An 18,368-nucleotide genomic window follows, 5' to 3' on the forward strand; every position below is an offset into this window, starting at 1 on the left:
GCTCAGGCCTGCCGCCTCCTTGCAGGCCCAACTCTTATCCCTGGCAGAGGTGCGTGAATGTCGGGGGACTGTGGGGCTCGGTTAGCTTGTCCTTTCACCTACCCTGTGTTCGGAAGTGCCTAACGCAGGGGCCAGTGTGCCAATAGCGTTACACAGCAGCAGAAGGCACACTTAAGAATGCGCAAACTGGTCTGGGCAACCACAGCTCGGGACCCCCGCTTATACCCTCACACCCTCATTTCTTTGTCCAAATGTCAGCTTCACAAACGTCTCCCCGATGACCTTGTATATAGTAGCACCCTGCCCCTCTGCACCCTCTTCCTGCTTTACTTTCCTCCCCGCACTAGGCATGGTATTCGTTTGCTGGCTTAGTGTCTGTCTGGGAGTGTCCGTTCCCAGAGCCACCTTGCTGTCCTGTCGCAGAGTCTGTGAAAGGCCCGGCCTGGAGTTCTGGCAGCACCCTCCAAGCTTGACTCATTCACTGAGGCCCAGCCTCCCGAACAGACAGATCTGTGACCAGAGCCCTCAGTCACATGGCAGAGATGCAGCCCTGAGTGGCCCAGCAGAAGCAGCACCTTCCCTGCAAGCTGGGGGTGCTGGAGGGCCCCCCAGGGCTCAGGTGGCTCCTGGTGCCACGTGCAGGACAACAGGACACTGTGAGGCTGAAGACCTGCCCAGGAAGGGTGGACAGTCAGAGCACAAAAGGATGGAAGTCCCCAGGACAGCAGGGTGGGGAGCAGAGGGTTTGCATGTGCGGCTTGGGGCTCGACCCCACTCGGAGCTGGACCTGAGACTTAAAACCGCTGGGGGCTGCTCAGAACCTGAAGGTGTCGGGGGGCACAGACGGGGGGGGGCACAGACCTGGGCGATGTGGCCAGGCTGCCTGGGCCCTGGGTGGAAACGGGCTCCCAGCCTGGGGTGCTGAGGCATACAGAAGGGGAGAAACGTGTGCACATGGTGGAGCCCCGTCTCCTGTACGAGAAGGTAGCAGGTTCAGAACAGAATCGGGAGCACTGGAAGGCTTGTCCCAACCGCTGCCCACACCACAGGGACTGACGCTCACGGGCTGCGGTGTGCACGGGGATAGAGGCAGGCAAGGGGCACTGGGGACCATTAGGAAGCAGTAATCCGGGTGCCTTTCTCCAATTCTGTCCCAAAAGTCGTCATAAATCAGGACTCGGCAGTTTCTCACAGGCTGTGTGGATCACCCCGGGACAGGTGGTGGCCCCCTTATTGATCCTGGGGCTGTTGCAGGCTCCTCTCAAGCTCATTCAGTGAACTCCCAGGGCAAATGCCCCGCCAGGAGACACAGCCGGAGGGGGGCCTGGCTCCCAGGCTCTGGGTCATCCTGAGAGAGCGGGGACCTCCTATTTCGGGTCTTCGTTGTTTGGGGGCAGCATTCACTGGGGGCTGTCGGGCGTCTGGGACTGAAGCTGAGGGGCCCCCAGAACCCACCTCTTGGCTTTGGCTCAGGAGCCTGACTCTCTTGCAGGGTGAGGTGGGCCGCTCACTGGAGGCTGCAGGGTTGGAGCAGCATGGGGCCCGGGCAGCACGGACCTTCCTGTCACCTCACCTGGCACCTCTGTTTCTCCGCAGTGAACTTTGACCACTTCCAGATCCTGCGGGCCATCGGGAAGGGCAGCTTCGGCAAGGTAAGCGGAGCCGGCCGAGGCCACGGCAGGAGGTGCTGCTGGATGGCCGTCTCCTTTACCCGCCTGGGTCTGTCGCACGGGGCGGCGATGCTTGGGCTCAGATGAGGCCGTCGGCTGAGCTCACCAGTGCTGGGTCTCGTAGCCCAGGCATTGAGGGGTCTGGGAGCTCATCCGGGAGCTGAGAGCACAGATGGCACAGCCGCTGGGCTCCGTGGGGCCCAGACTCTGATACCCTGTCCTTACTGATCGAGAGAGTGCATTCAGGGGGCCCGCTGCTCCCGGCCTCCATTTGTCCACTTCCCTTGTTTCTTCTCTCCAGATCTAACTTCCTGATTGCTGCCTTGTAATATCTACAGATGGGGTTAATTATAAGAGAGGCTTACGGAGGCTCTGCCAAGGTTAAAATTAGCTCCTGGAACTCTGCCTCGATGGGTCTGTTGCAAATGAATCACCTCTGAATGGACAGTTTCTTTACAGCTGCGGGGTGGGGGATGGCAGATGAGCCCCCATACAGCTGTCTGATGGTGTCCATCTGAGCTCTGCAAGCCTTTTAAAGGGGCACAGGTTACTTTCATTGCATCACAGATGGAGCTGCCCGAGTCCCTGAGGCCTGGGTGAGCAAGGAGAGGGTGTTGGCATCTCTGGGTGTCAGGAGATGACTGGTGGGCCTGCCTTTGGTGATTGTGCAAAGATGTTGAACAAAGGACATGGGACACGGTCCTAACATCGGTGAGCGTGTCAGACATGCAGCTGGTGGGCCTCTGCCCTCCTGGCTTCTCCCAATGGAACGTAAGTTCTGTCCCCCAGGGCCACAGGGTGTGGGAAGCTGAGAGAGGCAGGCAGGTGGGGCTTGGGGGAACCTGCCCCACTGGAAGAGGAGGACAGCAGCCATGACCCAGTTTCGGGAGGGGCGGCTTACACATGGGGACCAGAGGTCATCCAGGTGTTCGGAAAACAGCCGAGGAGACATGTGGGGACCCTCTGGGCAAAGACCATGGGGCGAGTAAGAGTGCCAGGCATACCCCCGCCTGACCCACCCCACTGCCCCCACCCCTTCAGGCTCTTCTTGGGCACAGCTGGGCAGCCCCCCGCCCCCTGAAGTGTCTGCAGAGTGGGGCCCCCCAGCACTCTGGCTGCTCTGACCAGCTCTTGGCTGCAAATGGGACACTGGTCGCATGCTCGGGCCAGAAAACAGTAGGTCTGGGACACCAGGGCTGGGACCTTTGGTGTTCAGTGATTGTCCAAGAACCAGACGAAGATGAGACCCGAAAGCCATTGCTAAGGGAGCCTTACCCATTGCAGCTGCCGTATCTCTGAGCCCAAGAAACCGTCCTCTGACTAAATGACAGCGTTACACAGAGCGGCCAGCAGGGCCGTGAGGGGTGTGGGTGCAGCCCCGTGGGCCAACAGCCCCCAGATGGTGGCCAGACCCTGTGCTCCAGCTGCTCCAGTGTCCTTGGGAGGCCCGCTGTCCACTCATGTCCACTCAGGAGCTGGCCTGAAGGGACACTGTGTGTGTGTTGGGGGCCACCTGAGGCTGCAGCTCTGCCCCCTGCTGGCAGGTGACCTGTGAGCTGCACTGTCTGCTGGGCCCCCCACTGTCGCCGTGGGAGGGGTACAGTGGATCCCCAGCATCTCTTGGGGTGCATGATTCAACTGTGTGGTTGTCATAGATGTATGAAAATGACCTGTGTCAGGTGGTGCCGCTGCCAGCCTGGTGTCCTTGCAGCCGCTCGCTGCCTGTGCCCCTTCCTGGGACTGCACCCTTCTCCCCAGCCATTGGCCATCTGCACGGGCTCATGAGGCTCTGTAGGTCCACTGGCCATGGCCTACGGGGCAGCCACTTAGCGGTGGGAAACAAATCCCGACCTACCCCCGCCCCCTCCCCTCACCCTGATGGAATCGTGGGACGTGGCCGCTCGGGCCTGGGGCGCTCTCTGCGAAGGGTCCCTCCCAGACGCATAGGCTCCCTGGCAGCCTCTACCCACCCCACAGTGGCTTTGGGGGAGGCCAGTTGGGAAAAGGTGAGGCCTGACCTTGCACAGATCAGGAGGGCAGGCATGTTTGGTACATGTGAGCTCACCCCGGGAGCGAGGGGAACAGCTGCCCCAGGGGAGAGTTAGGAGGACAGTGGTCACTCACTGGCCGCGGTGGCGAGGTGCCTGGCATGGCCCACTGCTCTATCCAAACCCTCGTGTGTGTCCTCTGAACACTGGGCTTCCGGAGCTGTCTTGCTCCGATGAGGTGCCCCCACTCTGTGTGGGGGGCCCCTGACCCCAGGAGCCTCCCCCAGACACCCCTCTCTGACTACTCCTTCCTTAGCCCGTCTGTTTGGAGTGTCTGCCAGAGCGGGGCTGCGGCCCCTCCTCTCGCGGCTCCAGGAGCTGTGGGGAGGGGCGGAGGCAGCCCCCTCATGATGCAGAGGTTTTAATGCCTCTTGTCAAGCGTGTGCTTCGTGGGAACCAAACTTAAACTTGAAAAGAAAAGGAGCTGGGGGGCTGGGGGTGAAGCAGTAAATCTGAAAAACTCATAAACGGTGTTTGTTGACAGCGGCAGTTACTCGGCACTGTTCTGGGCTGTCCCTGCGGCACCGCTGTGGCTGGTGGCACTTCACACGGAGCCCCGGCTGCCCTGGGCCAGAGGCCGGCAGCGCTTCCTCCCGTTTAGGCCTGATTCCATTTCCTCCTTGTCCAGGCCATTATCAGAGGAAGCCACTTAGAAAGCTGAGACCAATGTCATTGGAGGAAATGGCTTCACGGGGCCAAGTGCTCTAAGCCTGAACCCTGAGTCCTTGAAGGCTGGGGCCTCCTCTCCTGCCTTGTAAATGCTGCCTGTCCCCTCTGCCACCTAGAGGGGTCCCTCGGAACAGAGACGGCACCAAACCCCAGCGTTTCAAAGTGCCCCGAGTTGCAGCCTCTCTCATGCAGGCCAGGCCACTCCTGGTGACCCAAGTCTCTGCTGCTTCCCCAAAGAGCATCCTGATGTGACTGACTTTAAAGGAAAGACCCGCAGCCTGAGGGCTGGCCTCAGGCAGAGCGGGTGTCCTGGCCCCTGGCCTGGGTCCAGATATGGGGAAGGAAGGCAGAGGAAGTGGCGGGCTTGGCAGGTAAGAGGAGAGATGTGAGGGCGCCGTGAGAGCCCAGGAGAGCCCTGCCGGCAGGGGTGGTCACGGACGTGGAGGGAAGCAGGGGTTTTCCCAGGCAGCTGGCTCGGGAGCTGTGGGGCTGTGTGCCAGTCCTGGGCTTCCGGAACACAGCACAATACGGATGCGTCGGACGGCAGGCACTCACCCTCCCAGTCCCAGAGGCCAGGGGTCGACATCGCGGGCCCAGCAGGGCTGGCTCCTTCTGGAGGCTCCAAGGGAGGCAGAATTTCACCTTTTTTTCTTTGAGGGTTTTCTGCTGGACCTGAAAATTCAATTGGCACAAGACAGGTTAACAGGAGAAAAGCCTACGGATTTATTTAACACGTTTTACGTGCTGGCCCGCATGAGAAAATGGAGACCAAAAGACGTGGCAAAACCTAAATGTTTTTACGCTGGACAGAGAGAGGAAACAGGAAAGGAGCTAAAGCATGCAGGTTGCCGGAGGAAGGTGGAGTTACCTTACTAGGCCTGCTGGCTAAGTCAGCCTCCTCGGGCTTCAGCTTCCTGTCCTTGGGGCTGACTGTTCTCTCCTCCTGCGGTGGGGGTAGGGGGACATCTCCCACATGAGGAGTTATTTCCTGCTTCTTGTAAGCCGTTTCTGAGCCCAGATGACAGTCAGTTAAGACTTTTAGATGCTGGTCTCCATGCATCTTCAGATGGCACAGCAAGGACAGGCAGTGGCGACATTGACACATTCCTGATTCACCGTCTGTGTCTCTGACGATGGCCCTGGTGTTCGGTGAGCCGTCTGAGTGGCCCACTCAGTGGCAGGCACGAAGGTTGCCCAGATGTGATCTGCGCTGTTGGTTTCTGCAAGTTCATATTGTCCGGCTTCTGTTTGTAGAGTTTGGGGGGAAGGGTTTTCATCCTTAGGGCTAACAAGTCAGAGGGTGGGAGAAGAATCGGAGTCGAGGATTACTGACAGAGGACAGAGTGGCAGGGCCAGTTTACAGAGGACACGGGCGCTGCCCCCCACCCCACGCGGCTGTGCTGTGGCTTCTGCTGAAATGTACAACAGCCCCCTTTTTATTAAGATAACTGAAGTAAGGCAAGTTAGTTTGCACAATAAATGTGGTGTTGCTGAACTTGACCTGAGCGTTTACGCAGGGCAGCAAGTGAGGTACAGGCTCTCTGAGTCTGCCTTGGTGGAGTCTTTGCGAGGAATTTCAGATTAGACGTTTAAAAGCCTCTAGGAGGCCAAGTCAGCAACTTGTCACCAGACTGTGCCTTTAGAACCTACAAGTTTGGGTGAATTCCCCTCTTCTTGAGGTCCCCAAGACATCCTGAGATTCCTGGGCCTGACGAGAAGTGACCTTCTTCTCAGCTGTAAGGCCAGGAACCCTGGGAGCCAGGTTCCAGGCTGGTGTTTCAAGGGCCTTTTTAAGGATCAGCTCCACAAAATCATCCTTGCTTTCCTAACTGCCCGCTCATGTGACTGTCCCCACATCATTCTTACAGACAACCTTTCATTCAGCCCCAGCACAGCTGCTCTCTTGCCCCTCTCTGCCTCCCCCCCCATCCAGGCTGTCCTCACACTGGCTGCGTCATCTCAACGTCATTTACATTAATGGTGTGGTGTGACATCTCTGCTTGGCATTGTGAAAACTGTCACACGGCGTGACGTCTTTGTGGCCGCATGACACTTCATTGAGCTCATAGGCTCATGTCCACAAGGTTGTTGGATGTTAAGGTGTTGGAAAGTCTTGTTACAAACTGCACTGCGACGAACGTCTTCAGAAGAAAGCACCTTCATCTCCTTCGATGGGCTCCTGGGAGAGGGTTCTGGGTGTCACCAAAGGGTTGGATCCAGCAGGTTTGGCTGCAGACACTGATGTCCACTGAGACATCCGGTCTGTTCCAGGCCACCTGCCTTTGCGTGAGGCTGGGACCTCGAGTTCCAGAATCTTCCACTCTGTTCCTTGAAGACCTGGAGACCATAGGGTGTGAGGACCCTCAGAAATGGTCTGAGTCATCTGTCCTTGGGGGGGTCTCACCACGACTTGAGTGGTGCTGGCTGTGCAGCCCACAATTTTATGCATGAGTCCTCGTTTCCCTTGGGGACCTTTGTCCCTGATTCTGTTGAATGTCCTTGGCCATGAGAAGCCAGCTCGAGTTCCTCCCGCTCCTGGACTTCTGTCCTCGCCGCCTCCCACGCCTCTCCGCCAGGCAGTCAGCGGAGTGAGCAGGGCCAGTGCTGCAGTTCAGTGCTCAGGGCACTGGGATGGGAGACTGTCGTTCCAGGAAGGGTGGGATGTTGAGCTGGCAGCTGTCACTCATGGGGGCTTCCTGGGTGCAGGGCTCTGGCTAGCCGGTCATGTCATCCCCCAACAATGCTCCACGCCACTTGCTGTGTGGGGCCCTGAGAAGAGGAGGCTGGGGTGGAGGATGGTGACACCACCTGCCCAGGTCCTGACTGGTGAGGGGCGTGACACCACGGCAGGCCTGCCTGCTGCCAGAAAGCACCTGTACACGGGGGCTGTGTCCCGCCAAAGACTTATTTACCCCCTGTCGTTTCAAAGTGGTGGCCAGGGCGGGCGTGGGTGGGCGTGGGCGGCCGCGCTGAGGCACCCGCACTGAGGCGGCCGTGCCTGCAGGTGTGCATTGTGCAGAAGCGCGACACGGAGAAGATGTACGCCATGAAGTACATGAACAAGCAGCAGTGTGTCGAGCGCGATGAGGTCCGCAACGTGTTCCGGGAGTTGGAGATCCTGCAGGAGGTCGAGCATGTCTTCCTGGTGAACCTCTGGTGAGTGAGAGCGCTGCCCTCAGTCCTGACAGCCCAGCCCCTGCCCCCTCCAGGACCCCAGGGCCCACGGCCATCCAGGTGTCACGCAGACTGTGTTGATGAGGGGCTCCGGGCCTACAGGAAGCCCCCACTTTCCCACAAAGGAGGCCTGTGATGCACGGAGTTTCCGGCAAAAAGTCAGGCGGGGAGTTTGAGGACCTGACTGAGTTCCCTCCACAGGATGGGCCCCAAGCACAGCCCCTGGGCGTAGGACCAGTAGGCTGCCTCAGTCGGCCATCTCTCCTCCGGCAGCGCTCCCGGCACAGGGCTTCCTGCGCCTGTCGCCTCCTGTCCTGGGGCCTGTGCTCCTGCTGTGCTCACAGCGGGCGGGGTTCCCAAGGGCCCTTGGCAGTGTGAGACTCACAGGACGGAGAGACCTGCGGAAAACGTGCTCTGGGCCCACAGTGCCCCGGGAAGACTGGAACATGCCCAGCGTGACCTGGGTCTCCACCAACTGAACTTAGAGGGACAGGCAGCCCAACCAGCATGTGGGGACAGTAGAGTGGGGCAGCACGTCCTGGAAATGGTCTGGTGCGAGGTTTCTCAGGGGTCTGCTCACAGCGCAGGTCCCCCTCCCCCGGTTATTGTCCTGGGGTCAACACAGGTGAGGAGGGACATCAAATGGACAGCAGCCTCACCTGCACCCCTCCCAGTGGAGTCCCATGGTCCTGCTCAGTAGTGACATAGGAGGGGGAGCTGGGTGTGCCGTGGGGGCGTGGCCTTCCCGAGCAGCTGTGTGGACACAGGAAGTCTCTGACCAAGGCCTTCAGGGCCCCCAGGCTGTGGTGGGGCCAAGGGCTGCCCAGGCCAGAAAGAAGAGGCACTTATCCTTAGATCCCTCCCACCCCATCTGCACATGGCCCCCGGTCTCACTCATTGTGGCCCCCACGGCCCTCAAGGCCATCTGGTTTCCAGGCAGGTAGAGGGGCTGGCAGGGCCACCTGTGTCATCATGGCCATTGCCCTGTTTTCAGTGTTGTGAGACAAGGGTTTTAAAGCTGGGGGCATCCAAGCGCCCCTTAAACCTGCCACCACTGCCTGAGGCTGGGAGGGTTGGATGCCTCATCTCAAGGGTGGTGATTGCCCCTTGGGGAGGTCAGATAGGACCTCACTGTGGGGGGCCAGCCACAGCCTTGCAGGAACAATTCCATCTGGGGCCACAATACTGGCACTGGGGCTTCTCGCAACAATGAGAGACCTAGGATTTTCCTCCTCTGAGGCATCCTGGCCTCTCCCTGGGAGGCAGTGTTGCCTAGTGGTCAGGAGCATTGGCCCCTGGCTTGGGTCCCTCTGCCCTTTCTTAGTCCCTGCCTCTGTGGAACGGAGCTGGGAGTGGCTTCCAGTGCCACCCTCACCAGACTGTAGAAGTTTAGACGAGTCCACGCAGACAATAAACTTGCATGGGGCTGTGAGCCATCACTGTGGTTAATGATTTCTTCTCCCACCTGCTGCAGCTGGGGTCACCATCCCTACAGGCCGGCCTGCCCAGGGACATCTCTCACCATTCCAGGGCCAGGCAGGACGGGGCCACGGCAGCCTCTCCTACAAGTGTGGGAGGCCACATGTTCTTGTCCACAGCTCTCTAGGACCCCTGCTTGTTCAGAAGCATGGATCCAGAGTCCCTTTGCTCTGTGGTCCTATTCCTGTGCCCCTTCCCTAGGCTGCAATCTGTACTACCCTCCCCAGGCCAACTCCCCTGAGAATGAGGACAGGGTGGCTTGCAGAGAGCAGGAAGAGGAAGATCACAGAAGAAAATGAATGCTTTGTAACTGTTCTTGAAAGAGCTAGTTGATTAACAATAAGTTACCTCTGAGAGCTCACAAAAGAAATTACAAAGTGGAAAGAGGTCCTCAAACCATTGTTTTGTTACCATTGTTATCATCATCATCATCATCTTTTTTATCATCTTCACCACCATCACCACCACCATCACCACCACCACCACCACCATCACCACCACCACCACCATCACCACCACCATCACCACCACCATCACCACCATCACCACCACCATCACCACCACCACCACCACCACCACCACCACCACCACCACCACCATCACCACCACCATCACCACCACCACCACCACCACCAACACCACCACCATCACCACCACCACCACCACCACCATCACCATCACCACCATCACCACCACCACCATCACCACCACCATCACCACCACCACCACCACCACCACCACCACCACCACCACCATCACCACCACCACCACCACCACCACCATCACCACCATCACCACCACCACCACCACCACCATTACTATAGCGGCTGGTTGTTAGAAGGCGGCCCCTTATCCAGCACTGCCTGAGCATTTCACCTCACGTCTCAGTTTCTTCTCTAACAACCTTCCAAAACAGATGTTTTTATCCCTTTCAGAGAAGAGGAGACCAGGGCAGCAAGGAAATGGCCCAGAGACGGTGTTGTTTTCCACTCTCCATTGGTCACTCACAGGCATCTGTGCCCCCAGCTGGTCCACCTTCCATCAGGATGGCCACGCCGAGGGTCCTGGCTCTGAGCAGGGACAGAGTCAGTGCCTTAGGCTGGACCCTGCTCCTGGGGCGTGCTCAGTGGGGGCTGGGTGTGGACTGGGGCTCTTAAATGGGGCTCGTCAGGTGTGGCAGAAGCCATGAGTCTGCCCCCAGCTGTGTGTGTGGCCGGTCCCCGGCACCCACAGGTACTCCTTCCAGGACGAGGAGGACATGTTCATGGTGGTGGACCTGCTGCTGGGAGGGGACCTGCGCTACCACCTGCAGCAGAATGTCCAGTTCTCCGAGGACACGGTGAGGCTGTACATCTGCGAGATGGCGCTGGCCCTCGACTACCTACGCAGCCAGCACATCATCCACAGGTGTGTGCATATCTGGCAGGGCGGGACTGGCTGCAGGGCCGTCCACCTGGGGCACAGCCACCCCTCAACACACATCTGCCTCCAGGCATGGCACCTGGGCCAGCTCCACCCCTCGCCCCCTTCCCTCCCCGCATATCTGAGGTCCACCTGGAGGGGATCCTGCCCCAACAGCCCCAGCTGGGACTGAGCACACACAGCTGCTGTCTCCTGGGGACCTCAGGGCCTGGCCATATTGGGGTGGCCTTCACTTGGTTCATTTAATGGCAGGATCCCAGCCACCACCTAGCAGGCACCCATTTGTTCATCTGCCATATCCCTGGGGAATTCAAACTAATGTTAACATCCGCTTAAAGCAGATAAAATTAGGTAAAACTGCACGCATAGAGCAAAACCAAAAAATACTGTGTGGTGTATCATAAAGTCAAGTAGATGTGATTTTAGCATTTCTGTCCTCGGATTCTATTATCTGGTCACGACGAGCACCAAACACGTACTGAGGGCCTGGAGTTGGGCAAGGGGAGGCCTACGCACCGCGCATTCCCCAGTTGTGTGCAGCCCGGGCTCTGGGCAAGGCCCTGCTTCTGTCCTGGGGGCGGTGGCCCCTCTGTGTCCAGTGTTGGGCTTTCTCCTGCTGTCTGTCCAGTCTCGGCAGGTTGTGCTGGAGGCGGCCCCCACACAGACCACAATGGCTGGTCTCACTCAGCTTTGTCTGAGCGTTGCCAGGTGGGGAGGGGGCCTTACGCCCTAGCATCTTCCCAGGGCCTCTGTCAGGGCGTCTCGGGTCTCAGCCCAGGTGGGAGGCCCTCGGGGGAGCCCCTGGTCCTGCCAGGGAATCACAGGGCAGGAGCAGGAAGGACTTCTGGACTCATGTCCCCACTTTCTGCTCTTTCTACAGAGACGTCAAGCCTGACAACATTCTGCTGGATGAGCAAGGTGAGTGGAGGCTGGGAGGCCACTGCCCTCAGGATGTAGCTCTGGTCCTGTGACAGTCGCACCGTCCTCTCTTCTCACAGGACACGCGCACCTGACGGACTTCAACGTTGCCACCATCATAAAAGATGGGGAGAGGGCGACCGCGCTGGCTGGGACCAAGCCATACATGGGTGAGCGGCCCATCACGCTTGCACGCACCTGGCCAGCCCGCCCTCCCACATAGCTGTGGGCACGCAGCAGTACGTATGCAGAAGCCTAAGTGACGTGTGAGGGTTATGGATGTGGTAATGAGACAGCCCGGCGCCCACGGCAGGCTGTGGGACCTGGATTTGAACCAGGAGGTCGGTGGGCAGCGGAGGGTGGCTTCTCGGTCCAGCTCTGGGCGCACCCGGGTCTCGGGCCCGGCCTGAGGTGCCAGTCCCCGGGGCCAGAGGGTCATGGATACTCAGCTGCTCCCTCCATTTCTGGAAAGCTCCGGAGATCTTCCAGTCTTTCGTCAATGGTGGGACCGGCTACTCCTTTGAGGTGGACTGGTGGTCGGTGGGGGTGATGGCCTACGAGCTGCTGCGAGGATGGGTACGGAGCTCCTTGGCCCATGGACTGGGCCCACAGACCCCAGGTGCCCGGGAGGGAGGGGGCTGACTTACCCCAGGGTCCCAGGGACATCCCAGCCCCTGGGTGGTTGCAGGAAGTGATGCCTGGGTCCTGGGGTTTCCAGCAGGGCCTCTGGGGTGCAGGGTGGGGAGCTGACCCGCAGCTGCTCCTTGGCACTTCTCTGAAGGCCCCTGTGTGTGGCCTGCTCTCCTCCCCAGCTGGGGTCGCCTGGGCCTCGAGCTGCCCCCCGATCCCTGTGTGGGGCCTCCTGAAGCATCGCACCCCTAGCCCCCCACCCCAGGCCCCAACCCCTAAGGATGGCAGCCCCTCCTGGCCCTCTAGGGCCCATCCCCTGGCCCAGCCCAGGGGTTGGAAGAGCTTCTTTCCTGGCCACTCAAGAGGCTCTTCTGGTCAGTCCCAGCCCAGGAGCACACACGGCCCAGGCACCCACTTTGTCCGCCTACAGGCTGTTCCTGGGGGCGCGGTGCCCGGGGCTGGGCCTGCGCTGGGGCGGGGTGCTGCCAGGGCCTCTGGGTGACGGGCACCTGGCACAGCGCTGCGTCCGCTGTCCAGAGGCCCTACGACATCCACTCCAGCAATGCTGTGGAAACACTGGTACAGCTGTTCAGCACCATGAGCGTCCAGTACGTCCCCTCCTGGTCCAAGGAGATGGTGGCCCTGCTTCGGAAGGTGAGCCCCCCAGCCCTGTGCCGAGGGGGGCAGCATCTGGTTCCCACACACGAGTCTGCTCCCAGCCCGTCCGGCGGCCCGCTGTCCTGTAGTAGGCCGGGCTGTGAGAGCTGAGGCGGTGAGCTCAACCACATGAGCCGCCACGACCTGGTTCTGGGAGGCTGGTCATCACCCTGTTTCACAGACACCCAAACAGGCACAGAGATGTTGAGCTGCGCACGTCATGTGTCACCTGTGCTGGCGGAGGGCGTGTGTGGGCCGAGTGCCAGGGGCCTCTGCTCCTCCCACTGGCCTGGCCACCCTCCTCCAGGAGCAAGCAGAGAGGACCCTGGAACCCCCAGGGCTGAGTGGGTCTGCAGCAGCCCAGGGGCCCTGAGCCTGGTAGGGACACGGGGCTGTGGCGTTGCCACCACGTGCCTCACTCAGGGCTGGGGCTGGGCAGGGACCACTCTCCACTCGCCCGCCCCACAGCTCCCCATGACAACAGCCATACTTTGAACTAGTCCATCGCCTCCAGGGCCAGGTGGGACCTTGGTCCCCAGAGGCCCGCGTGGGAAGCCCCACGCCTGGGTTGGGGAGGCGGCCTCCATGGGTCTGTGGCTTTGAGACCCCAGCGGCTGTGATGCTGGCAGCACCCTGGGGTCTGCTAGGACTATGACAACAGACTTGGTTACTGCCCTGTGGCTGACCCTGCAGCTAGCCCGGCCGAGACGCCACCTGCTGGTGAACCTCAGCAGAGCGTCCCTCCTGACCCCAGGGCCACACGCCTCAGACCACACTGTCCCCTTGGCCGTTGCTGCACTGACCAGGTTGCTTGCCTGGCCCTTGGGACCTGCCGGGGGCCCGGGGTGGGGCAGCTCCCCACGGCCAGGTGACAGGGGGCCTTGTTCCAGCTCCTCACTGTGAACCCCAAGCACCGTGTCTCCAGCCTCCAGGACATGCAGGCCGCCCCGTCGCTGGCCAACGTGCTGTGGGACGACCTGAGTGAGAAGAAGGTGGAGCCGGGTTTTGTGCCCAACGTAAGCCTCCTGGGTGGCCCTTGTGGCAGTTTTGGTGGCAGGGGCGACCCCGGGTGGCTCAGCACCTGCCCCTCCACAGAAAGGCCGCCTGCACTGCGACCCCACCTTCGAACTGGAGGAGATGATCCTGGAGTCGAGGCCCCTGCACAAGAAGAAGAAGCGGCTGGCGAAGAACAGGTCGCGGGAGAGCAGCCGGGACAGCTCCCAGTCCGTGAGTGCAGCCCCGCCGCCCCCAGGCCCCTGGCAGCACATGCCCCGGAAAGGCCTACAGACAGTCTGGTCACCCCGAAGTCCAGAGATGTCCTGAGACCTTCCTTCCACCTTTCCCGGCCCAGCCCCATCTCCAGCTCCCAGAGCCCCTCACCTCCTTCCCTGGATCCCTCACTTCCTCCTCTGGGCCACTCACTACTTCCTCTGGGCCCCTCACTTCCTTCTCTGGGTCCTTTACTTCCCTGATCCCCTCACTTCCTCTTCTGGGGCCCTCACTTCCTCCCCTGGACCCTCGCTTCCTTCCCTGATTCCCCTCACTTCCTCCTCTGGGTGGGAATGAGAAGCAAATGAGAACCCACTCCTGGGGCTCTTGCCAGGGAAGTAGACCCGTCTCAGGGGGACGCCCTCATGGCAAGACCCTCCTTCGCCAGTGCACGGCCCGTGCCCAGCACCTCAGCACAGTAGGTCCAGCCTTTTCCCACTCAGCAGGCGGTGCAGCCATTGACATTGTTATTCTGAAGCTGGGGGGCCACATGGGGCCGCACATCCTGAGGGGCACATTCCGAGGCACCCACGTGGCTGCAGCCGGCATGTCTGCAGCGACGTGAGGGTGGGTGCTGTTTTCTCCAGCAGGGGTGGCCCTCTGCTGACGGTGCCCATGTGCAGTGCACGCAGACGGCCCTGCCCAGGTGTCAGAGCCAGCTCTTCCCGTCAGGCCTTGGCTTTGACGCAGGCTCCTCTCAAACCTGGGAGTCCGACCCTCTGAGGTCCGATGGTGCAACTTGCGCCACAGGACAGGCGTCTCCCACACTGTGTCCGAGGCTGTGGATGGGCGGCCCTGAGCCTGCCGCATGCTCATGTGTTCCCAGTGCCCAGCAATGAGCAACCATCCCCACGGCCATGGGGTGACTCCTTCCCCACACGTTCCCAACACGAGAGAGCTGAGTAGTGGCCAGCACAGCCTCCCACTGCGCCCCTCACTCGCACCCCACGTGCCACCAGTGACGGGTTCCTCGTCTATCGGGCCAGTGCAGGAGCCAACTCCAATCCCATCCTAAGAGTCTGCTGCTCAGGGCGGCCCCTGCGACCAACCTCCTTAGGACAGGGTCTCCTTATACACAAGTGACAAGTGACCAGAGGACCCAGTAAGGGCTGGGGGAGGGGAGGGAGCCAAGCCAGGTGAGCTTTCCAGCCAAGTCGGTCCCACAGTTATTGCCGTGTGTCAGCGTCCTCTCTGAGGCAGGAGACTGGGCTTCCTCACAGGAAATACTTTGGTCACTGGCTAAGGGTCCCCTGGGAGGTACAAACCTCCAGGTGCTCTGGCTTCCTGAGAGCAGAGTTCAGGCCACAGGAGAAAGGCACAGGTGCTCAGGATGGCATCTGAGGGGACGCAGGGAACCTGACGCTGTCCACTGCTTGTTCTGACTAACAGGAAAATGACTACCTGCAGGACTGCCTTGACGCCATCCAGCAAGACTTTGTGGTCTTCAACAGAGAAAAGTGAGTGTGGCTGGGGCACGGAGGCAGAGAGCAGTTGGGGAAATGGGCCGAGGGTTTCTGGGCCACATGAGTCCTGAGCCCCAGCAGCCACATGGCATCAGTGGGCCCTGGAAGCCTGATCCTGCCCCCCCTTGGGGTTTCCGAGCAGCAGCCCTGGGGGGAAAGGGTGGGAGGGCCCGTGCTCAGGCTTGTGCAGCAGGAGCTTCTTAGGCACTTTTAGTTCTAAACTGGGACCAGTGGCCAGAGTTTCCTGAGGAGACACTCGGTGGGCTTCCCAGATGAGGGCTGCCAGTTTCCTGGGCAGCCCCTGCACAGCCACCCCAACTCACACCCCTCAGCAAACATTGACTGAGTGCCAGGGACTGGGCCAGAAAGGGCACAGCTGGCTGGCAGGGAGGTACAACAGGACACAAATAGCTAAGACAGCTCTGCAGTGCTGTGGGGCTCACGGGGAGGGGTGGCAGGGGAGGCACGGAGGGCTTCCTGGTGGAGGTGGCTCTGAGCTCTGGCTGGGAAGGTGAACAGGACTGGCAGGCGCTCTGCTTCGCTGACCAGGACAACATGTGAGCACTGGTTTAGGACACTGGCCACCATCCCAGAAGTCAGAGGCCTGGGAAAGAACTGAACTGGGCCAGGCTCTTTGAAAAGCCCTGCTAACCCCAGAACTTACACTGCAATGAAGCCTCCTTTCAGCTTCTGGCTGGAAATGAACTGAGTCTCGCCAGCCCTGCTGCTCCCAGCGCCAGGGCCGCAAGTGGCCAAAGGGTGCTGCTGGCCTGAGCACCCCACGTCCGCCATCAGCTCCCTGCTGTGCCAGCCTGTCCAGGAGGGGTCTTCCCCATCCCACCCCGGGCAGGGCACCTGGTCCATGTTTGGGGGCCCCAGAGCCACGTCCCTTCTGGAGTCCTCAGACAAGCTGTGGCCAGTGAGACGTGTCCCAGGGCTGCTGGTGAAACTGCACAAAACCCTCCCTGTGCTTCCCCACCAGGCTGAAGAGGGGCCAGGACCCCATAGGCGAGCCCAGGCCCACACCCGAGGCCAGGGACATGGACAGCGAGGCCCCCATGGACGGTGAGGAGGTGTGCTCTGCCCTGCCCGTGTGCGGCTCCATCTGCCCCTCGGGGAGCAGCTAGGAGCCTGCAGCCCAGAGGAGCTAACTCAGCTTGCACTGGAGACTCAGGTCCGCCCGAGGGACAGGGTGACAGGGTGACGGGTGCACGTCCAGCACTGACATTCCCACTGAGAAGCCTGCTGTCCAAGCACAGACCCAGCAGGTGGCCCTGCTGTGTCCTGGCCACATTTTCACTGTTACGTCTGACCACCCTGCTGCTGGGCTCTTGGAGGCACAGGTGACGAGAAGCTGTCCATGTGGCCTGAAGTGGTGGACAAAGGTGGGTGCCACCAGGGCCACTCCGTTACATGTGGAGGGAGGCAAGCTGCCACCTGCCCTGCCTCTCCGGCGGCCCCCAACTGGCCCACTGGCAGGTCACTGAGGCCACGTGGTGGGACAGGAGTTCGTCCCTCCCCACCTCTCGGCTGTTCACAGGCCTGCTCTCCCGTCTCTGCTTACCGTCCATAAGCTTGCTGCCCGGAGCTGCGGGGATGGCCCAGGGTCCGAGGTTCTTGTACACCGGGGGGAGGGGCGTGGGTGGGGTGGGAAGGTGAGGATGTTTTATGGACACACAAATGGTTTCTGTGGGGTTTCTGTATGGTTCTCCTCTCTGAGAATTACAGTAGACCTACTCGGAGCCCAGTGTGTGCATGTCCCCTCCCTCCCCAGCCGTCCTGTGTTCACAGGGACCTTTGTCTGGGAGTCGGTAGCTCCTGTTGGCAGAGCCATCGGCACCCCAATTCCACCACCCTGGGTTGGGGCCCCGTCTCACCCAGAAGCTGTGAGGCTGTGGCAAAGGTGCTGTCCGCTGGCAGGCAGTGGGTGAGCGGGGAAAGGACAGGGATCAAAACACCTGTGCCAGCGTCCTGAGGAAGAGCCTGGTGTGGGGAGGGCAGGGAAGGGACCGCCACTCCCGGGGGGGAGATGTCAGAAGTGCAGCTGGGCGTGCCCACGTGGGGGACATGGGACGTTACCCCTGGGAAATCAGGGTCCAGAGGTGAACAGCAGTGCAGGATGCCCTGTGGGTGGGACAGACCCCAAAGCAAGTTCTGGGTGGAGACCTGGTGATATCAGACAGGAATGGGGACAACTTTCAGGGTTTTGTACAAACGTGTGTGTTTCTGAGGCCCCAGAGGACAGCACACCTGTGTCCTGTGTCGGTGGCAGGGACATGGGTGTGGTCTGGCTCCCTGATCATCCGACCCCTCGCCAGGGGCGGGAGACACGGTGCAGTGCACATCGGCCTCAGTGGAGCCCAGGAATCAGCTCTGAGGCCACACTGACGGACTTGGCCAAAGCAAGCCCCCAGGAATTTGGTGGGACCAGCAGAACTGACCACCTGCAGGGGCTGCCCGGGACTCACGTGGCTTCCTGAGGGTGGGGCCGTGTGTGTTCCCCCAGAGAACACGGCTGGAAATGCTCCCTGGCCACCCGTGAGAATGGCCGCCTGGGCAGAGGCCAAGTGCCTGGTGGTGTGAGGTGTGGCGGGGCCGGTCCCTGACCTTGTGGCTTGTCTTCCCAGTGACATGGCCATCCTGCTCTTGGGGCAAAGACACCCTTCTGGGAGCGTTCCACCCCTGGGGGTCAGAACTTGAACCATTGTTATGAGAAAGGCTGAGGCCAGGAGGCCGGCCCAATAGTTCCTTCTTCTGGGAGGTTCTGGGCAGCCCAGCCTGAGGGTCTGGATCAGAACCCTGGGCTGCTCTGTTTAGGGGGCAGGGCCAGGCTGTGCTTGTCTATGATTGGGGTGCTTGCGTCTGGCCAGGGCTGCCCGCTGCAGCTGTGAGTTCGCGGCCGTGCGGCCATCAGCTTAGTGCCGGGCGGCTTGGGCGGAAGTCCTCCCAGTTCAACCCTATCCCTGAGC

At 60.6% G+C, this 18,368-nt stretch overlaps 1 protein-coding gene across 1 annotated transcript in view; it reads left to right on the forward strand.

Moving 5' to 3' along the window:
* Nucleotides 1-17,141, forward strand: part of STK32C (serine/threonine kinase 32C) — a 55,025-nt gene extending 37,884 nt beyond the window's left edge. Inside the window, exons 2-12 of the mRNA XM_019728296.3 lie at nucleotides 1,597-1,652; nucleotides 7,392-7,543; nucleotides 10,274-10,447; nucleotides 11,343-11,380; nucleotides 11,461-11,550; nucleotides 11,853-11,956; nucleotides 12,548-12,664; nucleotides 13,558-13,683; nucleotides 13,763-13,894; nucleotides 15,326-15,393; nucleotides 16,382-17,141. Of these exons, the coding sequence (XP_019583855.3) occupies nucleotides 1,597-1,652; nucleotides 7,392-7,543; nucleotides 10,274-10,447; nucleotides 11,343-11,380; nucleotides 11,461-11,550; nucleotides 11,853-11,956; nucleotides 12,548-12,664; nucleotides 13,558-13,683; nucleotides 13,763-13,894; nucleotides 15,326-15,393; nucleotides 16,382-16,526 (1,202 nt within the window). The 3' untranslated portion in view covers nucleotides 16,527-17,141. The remainder of the gene's footprint in view (nucleotides 1-1,596; nucleotides 1,653-7,391; nucleotides 7,544-10,273; nucleotides 10,448-11,342; nucleotides 11,381-11,460; nucleotides 11,551-11,852; nucleotides 11,957-12,547; nucleotides 12,665-13,557; nucleotides 13,684-13,762; nucleotides 13,895-15,325; nucleotides 15,394-16,381) is intronic.
* The last annotated feature ends 1,227 nt before the right edge of the window (nucleotides 17,142-18,368 follow it).

The sequence above is a fragment of the Rhinolophus sinicus genome, chromosome 15 (assembly GCF_057876585.1).
Source record: "Rhinolophus sinicus isolate RSI-liver-muscle chromosome 15, RSI-T2T, whole genome shotgun sequence".
Lineage (NCBI taxonomy): Eukaryota > Metazoa > Chordata > Mammalia > Chiroptera > Rhinolophidae > Rhinolophus > Rhinolophus sinicus.